The sequence below is a fragment of the Mytilus californianus genome, unplaced genomic scaffold (assembly GCF_021869535.1).
Source record: "Mytilus californianus isolate M0D057914Y unplaced genomic scaffold, xbMytCali1.0.p SCAF_11, whole genome shotgun sequence".
Taxonomy (NCBI): domain Eukaryota; kingdom Metazoa; phylum Mollusca; class Bivalvia; order Mytilida; family Mytilidae; genus Mytilus; species Mytilus californianus.
The window spans coordinates 61,869,885-61,886,622 of NW_026262593.1; the positions used below are offsets into that span (position 1 = coordinate 61,869,885).

The 16,738-nt window shown below is 31.7% G+C and overlaps 1 protein-coding gene and 1 long non-coding RNA gene across 2 annotated transcripts in view; one reads left to right on the plus strand and one right to left on the minus strand.

Moving 5' to 3' along the window:
• Nucleotides 1-591: 591 nt before the first annotated feature.
• The window catches only part of LOC127720465 (type-1 angiotensin II receptor-associated protein-like), a 39,740-nt gene continuing 23,593 nt past the window's right edge, over nucleotides 592-16,738 (plus strand). Inside the window, exons 1-6 of the mRNA XM_052227050.1 lie at nucleotides 592-684; nucleotides 2,524-2,558; nucleotides 3,188-3,299; nucleotides 4,083-4,182; nucleotides 4,692-4,725; nucleotides 8,476-8,588. Of these exons, the coding sequence (XP_052083010.1) occupies nucleotides 658-684; nucleotides 2,524-2,558; nucleotides 3,188-3,299; nucleotides 4,083-4,182; nucleotides 4,692-4,725; nucleotides 8,476-8,588 (421 nt within the window). The 5' untranslated portion in view covers nucleotides 592-657. The remainder of the gene's footprint in view (nucleotides 685-2,523; nucleotides 2,559-3,187; nucleotides 3,300-4,082; nucleotides 4,183-4,691; nucleotides 4,726-8,475; nucleotides 8,589-16,738) is intronic.
• On the minus strand, nucleotides 12,214-16,261 carry LOC127720470 (uncharacterized). Its single transcript, XR_007990807.1, has 3 exons — nucleotides 16,162-16,261; nucleotides 14,782-14,891; nucleotides 12,214-14,023 (listed from the first exon to the last, which is right to left on the minus strand). It is a non-coding gene; the product is annotated as an uncharacterized LOC127720470 (long non-coding RNA).

Consider the following 16,738-nt stretch of genomic DNA (forward strand, 5'->3'; position numbering starts at 1 on the left):
TTGTGTTTAACTCTTCCATTAATTGAGAGCGTTTGATTTTGTCAGTTTTTATGGACTTCCTCTTTTTGAATTGATGAACTCTTTACCTACCGTCGTTTGAATGCTCTTCTCACACTGACCTTTAATTGAAATAAAAACAAATAATTAAGGAACATCAGCTGAATAGCTTGATCTCTGTTATTACCGAGGGTTTAGGGAGCGCAGCCCCCAGAAGCTATAGAGGGTTAGAATTTGAACAAGAACATCCTATTCAAATGAATAGCAGTCGTTTTATATTATTTCATTATAGGCATGTTACTATACCTTGTACTATGTTATGCTCCCTAGTATAGAATGGAGAAACGAATACGCGATCATCACAAACAAATGTTACATTTGTTATTTACATAAAACTCATTTTCCTTTTTTCAAATGTTTTGGCCTCAATCTAAATAGTATAAAAAATACATTGCAACACATGTTCAAGCTAATTGATTTCTTCCGTTTATATTTAAGGGAAATATGAATTTGCACTTGAAGAAGAGACAGCATATCATACTTATTTCTGTATAATTTTGTAAATTGTTTATTTCTTCATCATATGACAAGGATTACTTCACTATAACTTATTTTATTAAAGGGTTCTGAGAATACCTAAATCTAAATGACTACATCACAATGGAGTCGTCTAAAATTGTGTTGAAGGTAATATTTATATATATATATATTATATTAATATGTGTTTTGATTGTTTTTGTTTATAGGTATGTCAATGTAAATTCAATGTATTATTGACGGTGTCTAAATTACAGTTTAAATTGAAAACACTGCCTTTAAGATGGAAATTAAAACAAGAAAGGATGTTTCTCATTCAAAACAAAAACATTTTCCTTGTTAATTACGGCCGAAAAAAATATTTTACACAAAACACTGACACATCATAGCTCATTTCTATTTAGCAACATTCCAGCACCGCCTGTATGCGGAGTATATATCTCCCAATTGATACGATATTCCCGGGCTTGTATTTCGTATCATGATTTCCTTTATAGAGGATTGCTTCTCACAAGGAATCTATTAAACCAGGAGTTCCAAATGGTGAAGTTGAAATCATCCCTTCGTAAATTTTACGGACGACATCACGAGTTGGTTGACCGTTATGGAATAACCGTTTCACAGATGATATCGGATATGTTCCTTATGTCGTAACTACAATACCCTTCCCTTTTCACGAATGTGACCTACCGAATTAGACTATTTACCGGATTTGTAATAACATAAGCAACACGACGGGTGCCACATGTGGAGCAGGATCTGCTTACCCTTCTGGAGCACCTGAGATCACCCCCAGTTTTTGATGGGGTTCGTGTTGCTTAGTCTTTAGTTTTCTATGTTGTGTCATCTGTACTATTATTTGTCTGTTTTGTCTTTTTATTTTTGGCCATGGCGTTGTCAGTATGTTTTCGATCTATAAGTTTGACTGTCCCTCTGGTATCTTTCGTCCTTCTTTCATGCGCTCGAAAATTAAAATAATGAGCATATGATCATAAATCAAACAAAAATCCACCGTCACGGCCAATTGAGTATGACCAATAATCTTCAAAAGCATTTATTAATTTATTTTTGCAAATTTTGACATATAATAACGTGAAACTTTAAACTCATATTAAGTCTTCTTCTCTTATGACAAAGGTAAATGAGATGATTAAAGCTGTACAATTTTTTCCTGGACAACATTTATGTACATGTCGGCAATAAAGTTTATCGACAGGTTGTAGGAATTCTTATAGGCACCAGTTGCGCCCGTTTAGTAGCAGTCTCGCTCATGTACTGTTACAAATCATAGTTTATGACCAAAGACCTGTCTAAATAAATAAATTCAACAACACTTACCGCTATCTTGATAAAATATTTCCGTTAAATAATCAAAAACTTTGTAAATATACTGCCGAAATTTACTCAAAGAACTTACTTTAAATAAAGCAAATATAAACAGCAATAACTGTTCATTTCTAGATTTAGAAAGTTTTACACAGGAAACTCCACACAAATATTTACGACAAAAGGGACGATTATTTTGTGTTTGACGTTATGGATTTCAATGAACTGAATCTGTGTTTAACTGGTAAATTGTTAAGTTAAGGTTTTAAAACCTTTACCAAATTCTTCATAGATACAAAGATTTGGTTTAAAAGTTTTGCTGTATCCGTAGAAAACTTGTTACAGACGGGATAACACTAATTTTTACGGCGACGTTGTTTACCGAGCCCGTTAATTTAGATACGATACGGTACGGGTAAACTTATCGATCCTTTAAGTAAACTTGTTTTTATCGTTATGAATATTGATTTTGTGATCAATATATTAAAACCGAACTAAATATTGTTGATATACACTGATGATGGTGATAATAATGGCGACGACGACAACGATGACGACGATAATTACGACGACGACGGCGATGATGATGATGATGATGATGACAATGAATATGACGATGAATATGACGATGAATAAGTCGATGATAATTTTACATTATTTTAGGTTACTGTGATTATTCACTTCATCTTAACGGTGTGGTAAGTACTATATCTTATCTCTTATCTCTGCATTCAATTATCATTTTAAATTATATACGCGTTTTTAAATACCTACTGATAAATTTGGATAAAAGACATTTAAACCTTTTCACATTACATTTTGACGAACTCAGACCATTTACTAAACACTTTATTTTAACGGTGTGGTGAGTATTTGACATGTCGGGGCCTTTGATAGCTTGCAATGCAGTAGATGTCTTGCTCATTGTTAAAGATGACTCACAGTTGCTAACTTCTACTACGCCATTTGGTATTTGTTGGAGAGCTGTTTAATTGACAATCATACCGCATCTTCTTATTTTGTATATTGTATGTTTGTTTTGTATATGTCTATTTATATGCACGCTTTGAAAATGTCATCGTCACGATCTTCAACGTTAACAATATTTTACAAGTATCTGTACAATATATCAAGTAGTGCAGATATCAAGCTTTGACTAGTACAAATTCTTGCTTTTAGAATAATAACTTGTGAATACATTTTAAAGAAACTGCAATACCTGTGATTAATTAAGCTCAATATATAAAAAAGTAATAAAAAATAACCTCAATTACGTACATTGTAGTTGTATTTATAAGCTTAAACATTTTATTTTTTCTTGACACAGGGCTACAACAAGCAGCTTCTTACCGGATTCTTACATTTATATGAATTTGTTTGTTTTGCTGATCGGTGTATTTGCCAATGTACATAGTAAATCTGAAGAGGCAGTTTTCTTGGTTTGTTATCTTTCATTAGGCAATGTGTATATTAGTCGGATGCTGTCATTTAGCGTTCGCCATTGTGTTTTCGCATTTTTGCGTTTTATTTTAAATGCATATCAAATGAGGAAATTGCCAAAACGCGAAATGGCCACATCTTTACTCCATACATGTCTTTTTTTCTATTGATTTTGTGAGAGCAAATTTTGAAAACCATAAGCCGTCATATTTGTAAAAAGCACATAAAATAATAAAAAAACCTTTAAATTAATATTGTCACATATTTAAACGCTATTTAGAACAATTAGTCTTGAAGGTAACTATCAGTACTAAATATTTCGGGCTTACATATTCAAGCAAGTGGACATTACGCAAACAAAATACATATTGGTCTTATACATATAATACATTATTCTCAATAAACTTACTCGTTCACGCCGGTATTTGGTGATGTTCGTGTTGCTCAGTCTTTTATTTTATGCAGTACTTTTAGGACTTATTTGTTTTTTCGTTGATTTTCGTTTTTAACCTTGCATGGCGTTGTCAGTTTATCTGCAACCTGTAAGTTTGGAATCTCCTCTCGGTATCTTCCGCCGCCTTTTATGCATAATTTTAACGGATGATATACTCAAAAAATCTTTCAAGATGAACAGTAAATCTGTTCCACCAAGAGCAAAATTCAATTGGAGCGAGATATGTGTTTGAGTAAGGCTAAAACAAAACTGATTAATAAATAAAAAAATACAGTCAAAACTGAAAATTATAATTAAGCGATTAAAGTTCTCTTGATTATGGTTTCAGTTTTTTGTTCTCCACTGCTTTACCATTGCACAGGACGTGCTATTCATTGGTATATACCAACCTATAGCAGATGCAACCTACGAGGTACCCAACCAACCTAGTAAGTATATATGTAATGGAGAGTTTGCTCTTGCTTTTTCACAAATTCCGAAATTAAGATAGAAAATATCAAAAAAAGTATAACGCTTTAGCTGGGATTATCGAATCATGCATCGAACATTAAGTTTTTTTTTAAAGAGAATAAACACGTTCTGTCTTAAAACATAATACATAAACTAGTACGCCTTTATTCATTTGAATTACCTATAAGCTAACTGTCAGTACTGCATTTTGGCAAAAATAAATTTTTATTTAGTTTCAAGGTAAAATGCTCAAATTTGGGCCATGTGACGCCAATCTCGATAGATGACATTAATTACTCTGTATTCATTAATGCACGTGCTTGCACTGCTCCCTTGGCTTGTAAATGTTTAGATCTTCGAAGAAAATACAAGTATGCATTCCTATTTTAAAATAATAAATGTGCACCTGTTCTTTTACAATGAAATGTATAAATGCTTGTCCGTACAAAAAAAAGTTTATATTTCTAAAATTATCTTTTTCTTTCAGACAGCGTGAAGAATATATACAGATTTAGTCTTGGGTATCCTTTTGCCGAAATGATTCCAGGCTATTTTTACTAGCACAATTTAAAAAAAAAACATTCTGCGAGAAAAACAATCTTACATCCTACTCACCGTCAAAATTTCAATTTTCCAAAAACATCCTTATTGTTAGTCACGAGTTTTTTTTTTTTTTTAAATCTTCTATATATCTTCCATAATGAAAACCTTTTAAGTATCATCATTAAAATTGCCTTTTCCCAAAACCAAAACACAAGACGGTCACCATGATGAACATGTTAATCAAAGTTGTTGTTTGCCATTCATGTTTATAAAACTTGCGTGTGTGCTAATTATGCATGTTCAGTAATGGAAAAGAAAAGAATGTCACACTGAAAAGTGAAACTAGGGAGCAAGTAGGAAGATCTACCTCGTTGATTAAATCAGAGTGCAAACAATCATTCTTAAAACGCTGATTTCAATATTTCTGAATCTATGATAAGAAATACTCGTAAAACAGATCTAGGAATATAATCATCGTACAATTGTACGTGCCGATCTGTCTGTCTGTCTATTTATATTTGATTATATCGGGATCACATGACCATCTGTAATTTTCGGGCTTATCTCGGCAGGTAAACAGGTCGTGTCTAGTTATAAAATTCGCACTAAATTTTGTCAGTTTATAAAGATTCCATGCATTGTTTATTGTTTTCCATTTGGAACTGTTTAAATTCGAATAAATGTTACATATCAAATTTAAGAGTCAATTCGGTGGTCTTGAATTTAACAACTACTGCCGCTCTATCAGAAGCTAGTTAATGACATCTGTTGTAAGGATATTCGATACTGTGAAACAAGATTATGCCCTTTAATGTGATCGACTGAATTAGTATTAATAATAATTGACTAGTTTGATATATTCAGATGAACTCCACGTTAAAATAGTTGATTATTATACGTTCCCGTCATTGCAATCGGCGTTTAGCATACAACTTAACGACTTTGCCCAATTGAGTACCATATACCCGCTGTTGATAGTTTCATTTTAAAATGTTTCATATCATTTTATCAATACATGTAGTTATTTACATGTCTTTACAAATAATTATATATTATAACTAGAAGTTCTGCATGTCGACTGAACAATTTAAATATCATTTAATACCTACGTAGTTTTGTACAAATAGACAAATCATCATGTCTCAATAGGGAATACTTCTTTGATTTACATCGTTTTAGATGATTTATGCTCTTTCATTAATCAATTGCCTCTCAATAAAAGAAAGGGTTTAAGGATGTACTTCGGGGATCTAAGATAAAATTAAATAAATCAAAAATTCAAAATTGATACTTTAAGCTGGAAAAGTATTAGTTAAGGATCAAAATAAGCTAAAAATACTAATAGGTCATGGAGCTCCTTTTCGAGATATTTGATTTATAAAATATGGCGGGAAAAGGCTGACTCGGACTTTTACCTTATATTTACATTGGTATTATTTGGGTCTCAAATCAAAAGGAGGAAAATCAAGAATCTGCTTAAACTTTGTCAAATGACCTTTTATGAGCTATTAAGTCTTATGTTAAAAGATAAAAAGGTGTTATGGGGCAAAATATTTTACCTTCTATAATATGGAAAAACACCAAGAAGTCCGAAAATTTGACACTTATTCCAAAACCTCACCTAAGTACATCCTTAAGCTACTAAAGGGATAACCATTGTAAATAAAGGCAACAGTAGTATACCGCTGTTCGAAATTCATAAATCGATTGAGAAAAAAACAAATCCGGGTTACAAACTAAAACTGATGGAAACACATCAAATATAAGAGGAGAACTACGACACAACAGAAACACAACATTAAAATGTAACACACACAGAAACGAACTATAATATAACAATGGCCATTTTCCTGACTTGGTACAGGACATTTTAAGAAAAAAATGGTGGGTTGAACCTGGTTTTGTAGCTAGCCAAACCTCGCACTTTTATGGCAATGTTAAATATATCACTAAAATGACACCATTACGTTATATAGATACAATGGATAAGCGTTGATTCTTGAAAAAGAAACCATGAGCCCGGAGGGCGAATGGTTTGTTTTTCATGAATCAACGCTTATCCATTGTATCTATAACTTAAACTATTGTGTTAATTGTGTTAATGTCTTTTCAAAATTAAAGCCTTTTCTTAATTAGAAGGTATTGTAAGTGAGTTTAAATAACCATGATAGCGTGTCCAACGATGCATTAATAAATCTAAGATCATAATTAATTGGTCAAAAAAATACAAACATAACACAACACGTCTGCCTTTAAAGATCTTTATATTATCAGGCATCTGAATATTATCGGTTTTTACAAAATAAGGCATGTTCGAACTTATTTCTAATAAGATTGAGAATTGAAATGGGGAATGTGTCAAAGAGACAACAACCCGACCAAAGAGCATATATAAAGTATATTTAATAGGTATGTTACCGACATTTCCAGCAAGAAGCCTAATTCTAGGCACATCACGATTTTCTCGAATAGGAATTTACGAATAAACATTTGTAAAATTATGTAGCAAAACAGATGAAATCATATTATATTTATAAAACAAAAATGGACAAATAGAATGTAATCATTTTCGTTTCAAATATGTGAAATAGTCCATAATAGTCCAGAAGGAAACGGTAAAACTCGATATTATTACAAAAATATCCACAATAACATACAAAACAAGGAAACAAAAAACAAAAACAACAGGAAAACTAAGGAATAGGGACAAAAAAAGAGAATACAGGGATTCGAACCTAAACCGACAAGTCCTTACCTTTAACTCATTGATCTTAACCATGCTAAACTTGCGGCTACCAACTTATACTATAGGATTGCCTATTATGTATATATAAAGGTACAAGCCCTGTGTGTCCGTTGTACCGATGTATATCATATGTTCATTTATATATATAAAATAGACATTTAAATTGTAACTGATTGGTAGCCGAGAGGTTTCGTCGATATGTTGATGTCAGTCACACATAACAGATTTCAAGGACGGGTTCGATTCCCAGTGAAGGCATATAATAATAACAAAAATGAAAGGTAAGTTTTTAAATTAATTCCATTAGTGAACAGAAATCAGTAAATTAGCCAATTCAAACTTAATGAAATTAGACACACAATTGAAACAGTTGAATATAGTTTGGTGAGTCCATTTCAGCGACAGATTTAGGAAGCGTTGATTCTAGAAAAAGAATCCACGGTAAATGAATAGGCTGACGTCACGACAATGGTTTAAATGACATGAATACAGTACAACATTACGGACAGAGAATTACGCAAATAAGTACATTTGGACAATGAAACAACAGAAACACTGAAGTGAACAAACAACAAACGACAATGCATCACACACAGAAACAAACTATACGATAACAATTGCCATTATCCTGACTTGGTACAGAACATTTTAAAGAAAAAAATGGTGGGTTGAACCCGGTTTTGTGGCTTGAAAACAAAACTAAGCAGCGCGCCAGGGAAAGACTTTATATGACACCCCACCCCTGCATTGTTGATGGAATATGTAGAATAAAAAAAGGTAAGACGGTTCAAATGAAGGTCTGGCCCGCACCAGTTATTTAGTCAGTTTTTAATACGGAACATCATTCCACTTGACTTGCCTGAATGCTGCTTTTAAATTAACATTATAACAGAACTATAAATTGAAAGTTGAATGAATGAATATTTAAACTTTGAATTAAGTAACATCAATTATTGAATATTCTTCCTGACCTGTACATTAGTATATGCATTGTGAACTTGATAATAAAACCAGCGACTGCTTTCCTACTGTACAAAGTGTGGCAAGAGAGACAGGGAAAGCCGGTTAAGCTTCCATTCAACATTCCATGGATAGGTATGTATATATTGTAGGATTCAATATGTGTGGAAAATCCAGCAAACTATTGACACTATTGTGCCATAACATATTGAACAACTCGATTCTATTTTTGAAATATTGATAATGTTTTACAAAAATAGACTTAGACTTGAAAAAATCTGTTCGAGTAAGTAAGTGAAAACTAATGTTATGATTACAATGTGTAAAACACGTGACTGCGGAACAAACTTTATAGGATTATTTGTGACCAAAAGATACGAACACCGAATTGAAAAATTTGGAGAACTAAAACCAAAATGACCTTAAAAAATAAGGACTTCTTTGGCTTACCATGTATGCATTGCAGCTTTAGCATTGGAACGAAAACAATTCAGAAACTAAATTTACAGATAAATATCATTTGAATCACGAGTCTTCGTTGCTTTAAAGTAAAAATTCACAGGAAATATCTGTCTAGCTTACCTAAATTGCAAATTACTATAATGAGAGACCAATAGGAGGCAACAATAGTTAAAAAAGGTTCGAGCCATTTTGAATACAAAGACCAAGAGAAAATATATATTGGAATTCTATTGACTCAATAAGGAACGAGACAGGTTGTCCTGACAGAGTTAGCTATAGAAGACGAAGGGCGGGGGTAGATTAAAACATCTTCCATCAATAAAAAGCTATTGTCTAATGTAATTGAACAGCACCGGAGAGGACAATCTAAGAAATTTTAATTGCCTACATAACTCATGGCATTTTAATAGCTTTTTGGAAAGCTTAAATCGTGTACTATGTGTCGTAAAAATAAGATCATATAAAAGCTGGTGCCATCAGGCCTTTAAAACAATGTCAAAGGTCATCACTTAAAAAATTCGATTTTCATCTAAAAAAAACCACTGATTTTTGTCAACATTAACAATCCATTCAATAAATTATACAAGTAATATTATAATATCAATGCTTAAGTTCCGACTTGGATTTTTTTTTATATTTGCACGTGACGTCAAAATAAAAAAAAAATCATATTTGCATGTGACGTCAGAAAGAAAAAAAAATCATATTTGCACGTGACGTCAGAATAAAAAAAACATGATATTTGCACGTTACATCATAATAACGTATCATTAATTTTATTTTTTTCAAAGATAAAACATTTTATGGAAATTTCAAAGCATTATGAATAAGCGTAACAGAATGGTCTTGTTCTTTGACCTCGATAAATAGCATTTCTAGACAAGATATACATAGTATTGAAAGAGTATTCGAAATACATTATTGCGAAAATTTAACACCATTTGCGGGCATGTTAAATTTCGTCTCAGTTTTTCAGGATTTGACATATCACAATGTTATTGATATATCAACCCACCGATCCTCTGAAAACGTCATTGGAAAAACGGGGACAACATAACATGTATTAAGGCTTCATAAAAAATGGTCAAATCACCAACAGTCCCGTTAACCTGTTTGCCGATAAGTATTTGCTCGACTGTTTCTCCTGCATATACATCAAAATCAACACGAAAGTCTTTCAGACCGGACTCCAACCATCATTTCCCAACTGCAACATTTAAACAAGACAGTGTCTGGAAACCACAAAGCGATCAAAAAGGCTACGGGGGCGTTATATTGGCCCTGAAAATCAAATTTTATAGTCCTATATGTAAACACCTATATCACCGATCTTAGATGTGCAAATTTAGATAAACTCGATACTTTTGTTGTCAGGAGTCTGGCCAATTGGATCTGTATGTGACGTGTTTAAGTTTCAAATTCGAATGCATTTTGACGTCGTGACGGTTTCCCCCTTATTTTCGGTTATGTAAAGGGTAAGTACTGCATCAGTGATGACGCGTTTTCGTCATATACCACTGATTTGTCCTGTTTTCGTTCAAACCGTTGTCAGATACCAAAGCCGAACGTTCCAGGTAGAACGGGATTTAAAAAAAAAACCATGCACCTTTGAGTGAAATGTGTTTTGACCGTCAATCGCTTCGATTTTAAAGTTAATATTGTCAACACCTTGTAACCACAATTATATATACCAAACAGAAGACAACAACCATCTTGTATTTTTGTTATTTACACTCGTCAAAATCCTCTGCTCCTTGTCATACTTAAATACATATTGTTTCTGCGTCAAAGATTTCGATTTAAACCCATGGTACAGCTTACTTCAAGACCTAGACTAAATGGAGTAATTATATTATTATTATTTGCCACCAAGCATGTATTCTGCGACAGCATCACGTTTTCTATGAATGTCTTGTGAAATATCGATTGCTACTGAAGAAAATGTATTAAAAGACTTTATCAAGAAGCCAAGTTATATAACTCTTTAAACAGAGTAGGATAGTTGCTTCTGTCATTTTCAACGATACTTCATCATTTGCAAGATACTCATGTGATAATCTCCAGAAATATAAACATTTTTTTATTTTCTGTCACAATATTGGGGCGGCTGTTTAAAGTACATGCTTACCGGTTTGTTCAATGGGTATGGTGGAGCTACTTAAATCAGCTTTTATTTCCTGAGTTTCTAATTCTGCTTTGATGTTATTCGCGGTTTTAACGACGTCTCCAAAACGTCGTTTGCAAATACAATGCTCGATTTACCTTGTCCTTGTTGAGAAAAAACAAAACACTATGACATCCCTGCAGTGTTTCTCAAGTTCAGCCTTGAGTTTAGAGGAATTACAGTAGGCCTTACTAATGTTATCTGGTAAGAAAGACTGGTACATTGTCAAAGTTGATGACATTAAAAGAGACTTTTTGTCACGAATATACTAGTGTTTCTTTTATTGTTTTGTACATAAATCAGGCAGTTACACTGCATGAAAGTATTAATTTAAGGTATCAATAAACTACTTAAAAATCAGTCGTAATTTCCGAGTTTATTTTTTTTCTGGTAGTTTATAGTTCAAGTAAACGTAATGTTTAATAGTAGTTTACAAATAGTTTACTGGACGCAGTAAGTTCATGAATTGACACCTGATTTACTGTCCAGTAATTTTCGAATTTAACAAAGTTTAATATACATACAACATCAAATTTAATGTAGAGAAAATCTGTAAAACATGATTTACTACAAATTAAAGTCAATAATATTCCAAACGGTAAGCTGTTTACTGTGGTTTTAAATCTGATTCAACATCGAGTTACAAATTTAATACAACGATCAACTTTCATTTAATGCAAATTGAAATCAAATTCAACTTCAAGTTTAAATATTTAATGTGTGAAATAACTTGATTTACTTCAAATTTAAACTCATTTTGACTCCATTTACTATCAAAAATCTTTGTAATCTCCGTGTTTGGTGCACCAAATATATGCCAATTGACCTGCAAATTCACGACAGAAAACAGTATATATTTGCAGCTTTCATCCACATATGACCAGTAACAGTTCTTACAAACTAACCCTATTATAATGCAAGATATATTTGTTTATACAAACATACTTCAGTATAACAAACAAAGCCATAATTGTACACCCTAAGTTGCCACAACCCATAATTCGAATTAAACACTCATGATTGCCTCAAAATATAAGATATTACAGTGAGAGGAGCAACTGGAAATTCATAAAAAAAAAGCTGCCCGTAATGGAGATCTAGACTATGGCGAAATCCTGAATAAAAAAAAAACAATTATCTAGAATCTTAGCTAAATTTATTCATTATTTTCAATTTACAAATACATGACAAATTAAAGTACTAACATTCCGTTCTATAATAATTTAAAAAAAACATCTACATACATAACAAAATTATAAAACTCTAATTTTGTGCATTTTTGTTTGTTTTTGCTAAAGCTGTTTTTAAGGAACAAAAACATATCAACTTCATGATGTAAAAGGACTGAGTATTTAAATATAATAAGCAGTAACATATTTGCAGAATCCTTTTTGTTGTGGTTGTTTTGATTGTCTTACCTAATTACGACTAACAACTATTTTAATAGAAAGAGTTATTTCCCTTTGAATACAAAGATTCGAGCTGAATAATAAAATCCAACGTAATTTGGAGGGTTTAACAAGCACCCAATTATATACAACCCCTTTCTTATTAAAATAAAAAAATCAAGATCTTAATACTTATTTTGTATAAGAATGTTAATAATTATAAACGTGTAAACCTTTAAGCTAAAAAAAAAAAACAAATTTCTTCAATTTTTAAAGATACGAAAAATATTCCTATTTTAACAAGAGTTGTTTCCCTTTCATTGCTTACTGTTTTTAATCAATTGAAAAAAAAAGATTCACATATAAGATCCCAGTTAAATGTCTATATGTTTTATCAGTGTAATCAATATCAAAATATATATTTGATTATGCTCATGGACATCAATATAATATAACAAATACACAATGAAGAGCTTCACCACTAAAACAAGAATTTTAAATGTAAAACCAACTGTTGTATACGTGCATTGTATGATTGCTTACATCAGGGTACCAGATAAAATTTACTGCTATCTAGCTTTTTCTTGTTTATATTGTATAATTACGCACAAAAGAATATTTAAAACATTGAAATTTAATATATACCAAGTTTCTTACTATTTCGAAGAATTACCATTTTGTCTTCTTTCTTTTTTTACTACTATGTGCAAATAATACACTGCTTATTTTCTCGGTATCACTTCCATATTTAAAGAAAACAAGATTTTCCATCTAAAAATGAAGATTCTATAAAAAAATATTTTTTTAACATTTATTTTCCGTGATGCTAGGTTACAAATCAAAAAAGTTATTATATTTTGTTTTGCCAATGAAATGTACATTGTTCGTGTTATTTTTAAATAGTTTTGCCCATTACGACAATACTGTTGTTTCAAGAAGCACTTTTCTTTACTATTTTTTATCAAAAACTTTCTCCTTCTAACCGCTTGTTGTTGTTGAAGACGGTATGTTGACATCCGACATGAAGATGTATTTTTTCTCTTTCTGTTCGCATCTATTTGATTTCGTGATGACTGAAATATGTTAATATAAGAATAGAACGATATATCAGGTTTTTTTAGTTTGGGACAAATAATTGTGTAAAAATTATTAACAATTACATGTAGCATTTACTTTGGTCGGTAAAACTTGTATACTTAAAACGAATAAAGTTAAATCATTGACATTATTTTTAAACTATTTAAACACCCATTCATGTCCCGGCACGACTTCTGGTTTTATCCTTGAGGAAACTGCCCCAACCTTTCGTTTATGTTGCTGTCGTCTCCTTCTCTTGGTTAGTTGACCATCATGTTTTTGGTCTAGTTTTTTTTACTAATTTATCAACATCGTCAGACCTCCAAGGCAGAGGTCTGACGATAAACGATCCTTCGTCTTATGAATCTGTTTGTTCATAAGACATGTTCTGCACCACAAGGCTTTTCGAGCCCTTTTCTTTTTGTTCCTCTGGTATACTGGACTTTTACTTTTAGGGCCTTTTTTCTGTTGTTTAATTTCTAAAAAAAAAGAGAATAAAGCTCAAATCAAAATCCCTTGAATTTCATTTTGAATACATACAAATAGATTCCATATATGCCGTAATAACTCTCTTTCAATAAAGATATTGTTATCATTATTATTATTATTATTTTTATTATTATTATTATTATAACCTCAGCAAAAAGCAGTCTGTAAAAACAATACTAGTGATTACTGTGACAGAAAGCATGCTGTATATTATTTATGAATATAATATAATCCAACAGAACACTCAATTCCTAGCATTTAATTTCTCTCTCTCTCTCTCTCTCTCTCTCTCTCTCTCTCTCTCTCTCTCTCTCTCTCTCTTGAAAAGCCCGACCGGCGAGAAAGGGAGAGAGAAATTCTACCGCTACATCAAGTGAAGGCCTGCCGAGCTTTTTGAGTATTGAAAATTCAATAGTGGAGAAATATTATATTGCACGAGATTCGGTGTTGGACTCTGTTTCTATTTTGATGTTTAGACGTTACGTAGACAAACTTTTTCACTGATCTGCAAAATGAGGTATATATATATATATGTGACGTCGTTAGATATGGTCACCTTTTTCCTTTTTTTATTGTAGCGTCACAAAAGGAATTTAGTGAAAAGCAAAAAGAAAATGAAGTTAAAAGGGGGTTCCCTGTTTAGAGTGATATAAGTATATAATATTAAATAAAACTCCCGTCTAAATCCGCTTCTTATGTTGACTGTAATATCTGAATTGTTCACCATAATAAAAAAATCAGTTCTTACTCTTCTCATCTTGCTGTACACAGCCATTTTCTTGTTATGTTCTTCTTGTTTACCAGTTTCGTCTCTTCGTTTCTTTGCTTTGAACGATTCAAAATTTGTCTTTATCCCTTCTACAAAAAAAAATCTACTTAAGGCAATTTAAAAGAAATATTTTTTTTAACATACAATTGCTTGTCTCCATTTGAGACTAAACAGTGTCACTTGGTTAGTCCATGGTAGAATGTTTTGATGTGATATGATCGAAATCAAAATATATCTATTAAAGTTATATGATAGTATGCATTTGCTAGTATGTGATCCATTAACATAAAACTTATTTATAATATGGAAATTATATGGCGTTTCAAAATATTACTGAAAGTGTCTGCTTATATGCCCGTGCAAATGCGTAAATAAAGTAATATATAAGGAAAGAAATAATATGTATATTTATTTTTCAAAATCATGAGTAAGAAAAGGAGTCCAAACTTTACGTCGCAGGAGATTCAAAAAGCTTGAATGCAAAATGGAGAAGAATAAATCTAAATATTTTGCCGACTGAAAAACACAACTATTATTTTTATTGTAATGTACATTGTACATGAAATTATACATGAAAAGTAATTAGAATTCTAGTTGATAATCATAAGACCATCATAAGTCATGTCGCGAGCTAGTGTCTTAAGTTTACGACAAAAGTTATGATATATCGTAACTTAGGACACTTACGACAACATATCTAACGACTATGACATGTCCTAAGACCATCATAAGACATGTCTAAGTCATAAGATACTTTCGAAAAACAGGCCCCTGGTAATGGGATTACTCATTTCAACACTTGGTCCGAAATCATATGAAGTAAATTCAATGGTAATTTGGAACGTCATGTTTCGAAATAAAAAGAGGTAAGATACAGGTGTGTAGCAACAAGGGATCGACCATGTGATTTCAAAGAGGGGGTGGGGGTATGGTTATTTCCTAAAAAAAATATTCTGAATCCAGATTTCCCCCATACCTTATAGTGTTAAATTTTGCGAAAAAAAAAATGTTCGCGCTTTGGGCGAAAAAAAAAAATCTGACTCAGACAAAAAACCATACCCCCTCCCCCCCCTTTAAGTTAAATGGTTGCTCCCTAAAACAGCACAAAAAAAATACACTCTTGTAAAAAAATAGCCGACAGAATCAATGTAATGTTAACATAAGCTAGGATTTATTCAGTAACGTAACACTCCTTTCAAAAATAAAAAAAAGTATCAACTGACTTTGACTACTTTTAACTTTTTAGATGTCATTCTTAATATGACAGTTAAACATGCCTTCTAGGCTAAGCAATTGTATTGCAGAACTACAATTTCGACTATTTTGTGTTTGGGGGTTGGGGGGTTGGGGGCTACAAACCTCTAACAACACCCTCCACTTCATCAGGATATTGGGCCTTTTACAAATTCTATGATGAATCCAGACTTCTCTTTGTTCTCTGCAGAATTATATCTAAAAAAAAGTAATTTGAAAAATAGTCTTAACTGTAAATCAAAGCTTCCTTAAATAAGAGTGTAACAAATGTCGGTAAAATTATCAATTTGTGCTAAAATGTTGTTTGAATCTGAATAGAACTATGATTACCAAATACACATATATATCTTGCAAACTTTTCACTTAAATTGACCCAAAAGCTGTGTACAAAATTAAGATTTATACTCGAATAAGTAGAATTTCATAATTAATAATTCAAAGTAGATATATGATCAAAATTAAATCTGTTTCAATGTCGTAAATCACAAGTAATCGAGCATTTTCCCTAAAAACCGTATCGTTTAATGATGAATGTGGACATACATTACATATTAAATTACATTGGTTTGAATAACAAACCATGAGATTTTTTCAATTTCCAAGGAAACTTTTAAAACATTTAATTTCATATACATACTTTACAATACTGCCAGTTTCGTTCTTTATTCTCCAGATGAAATCC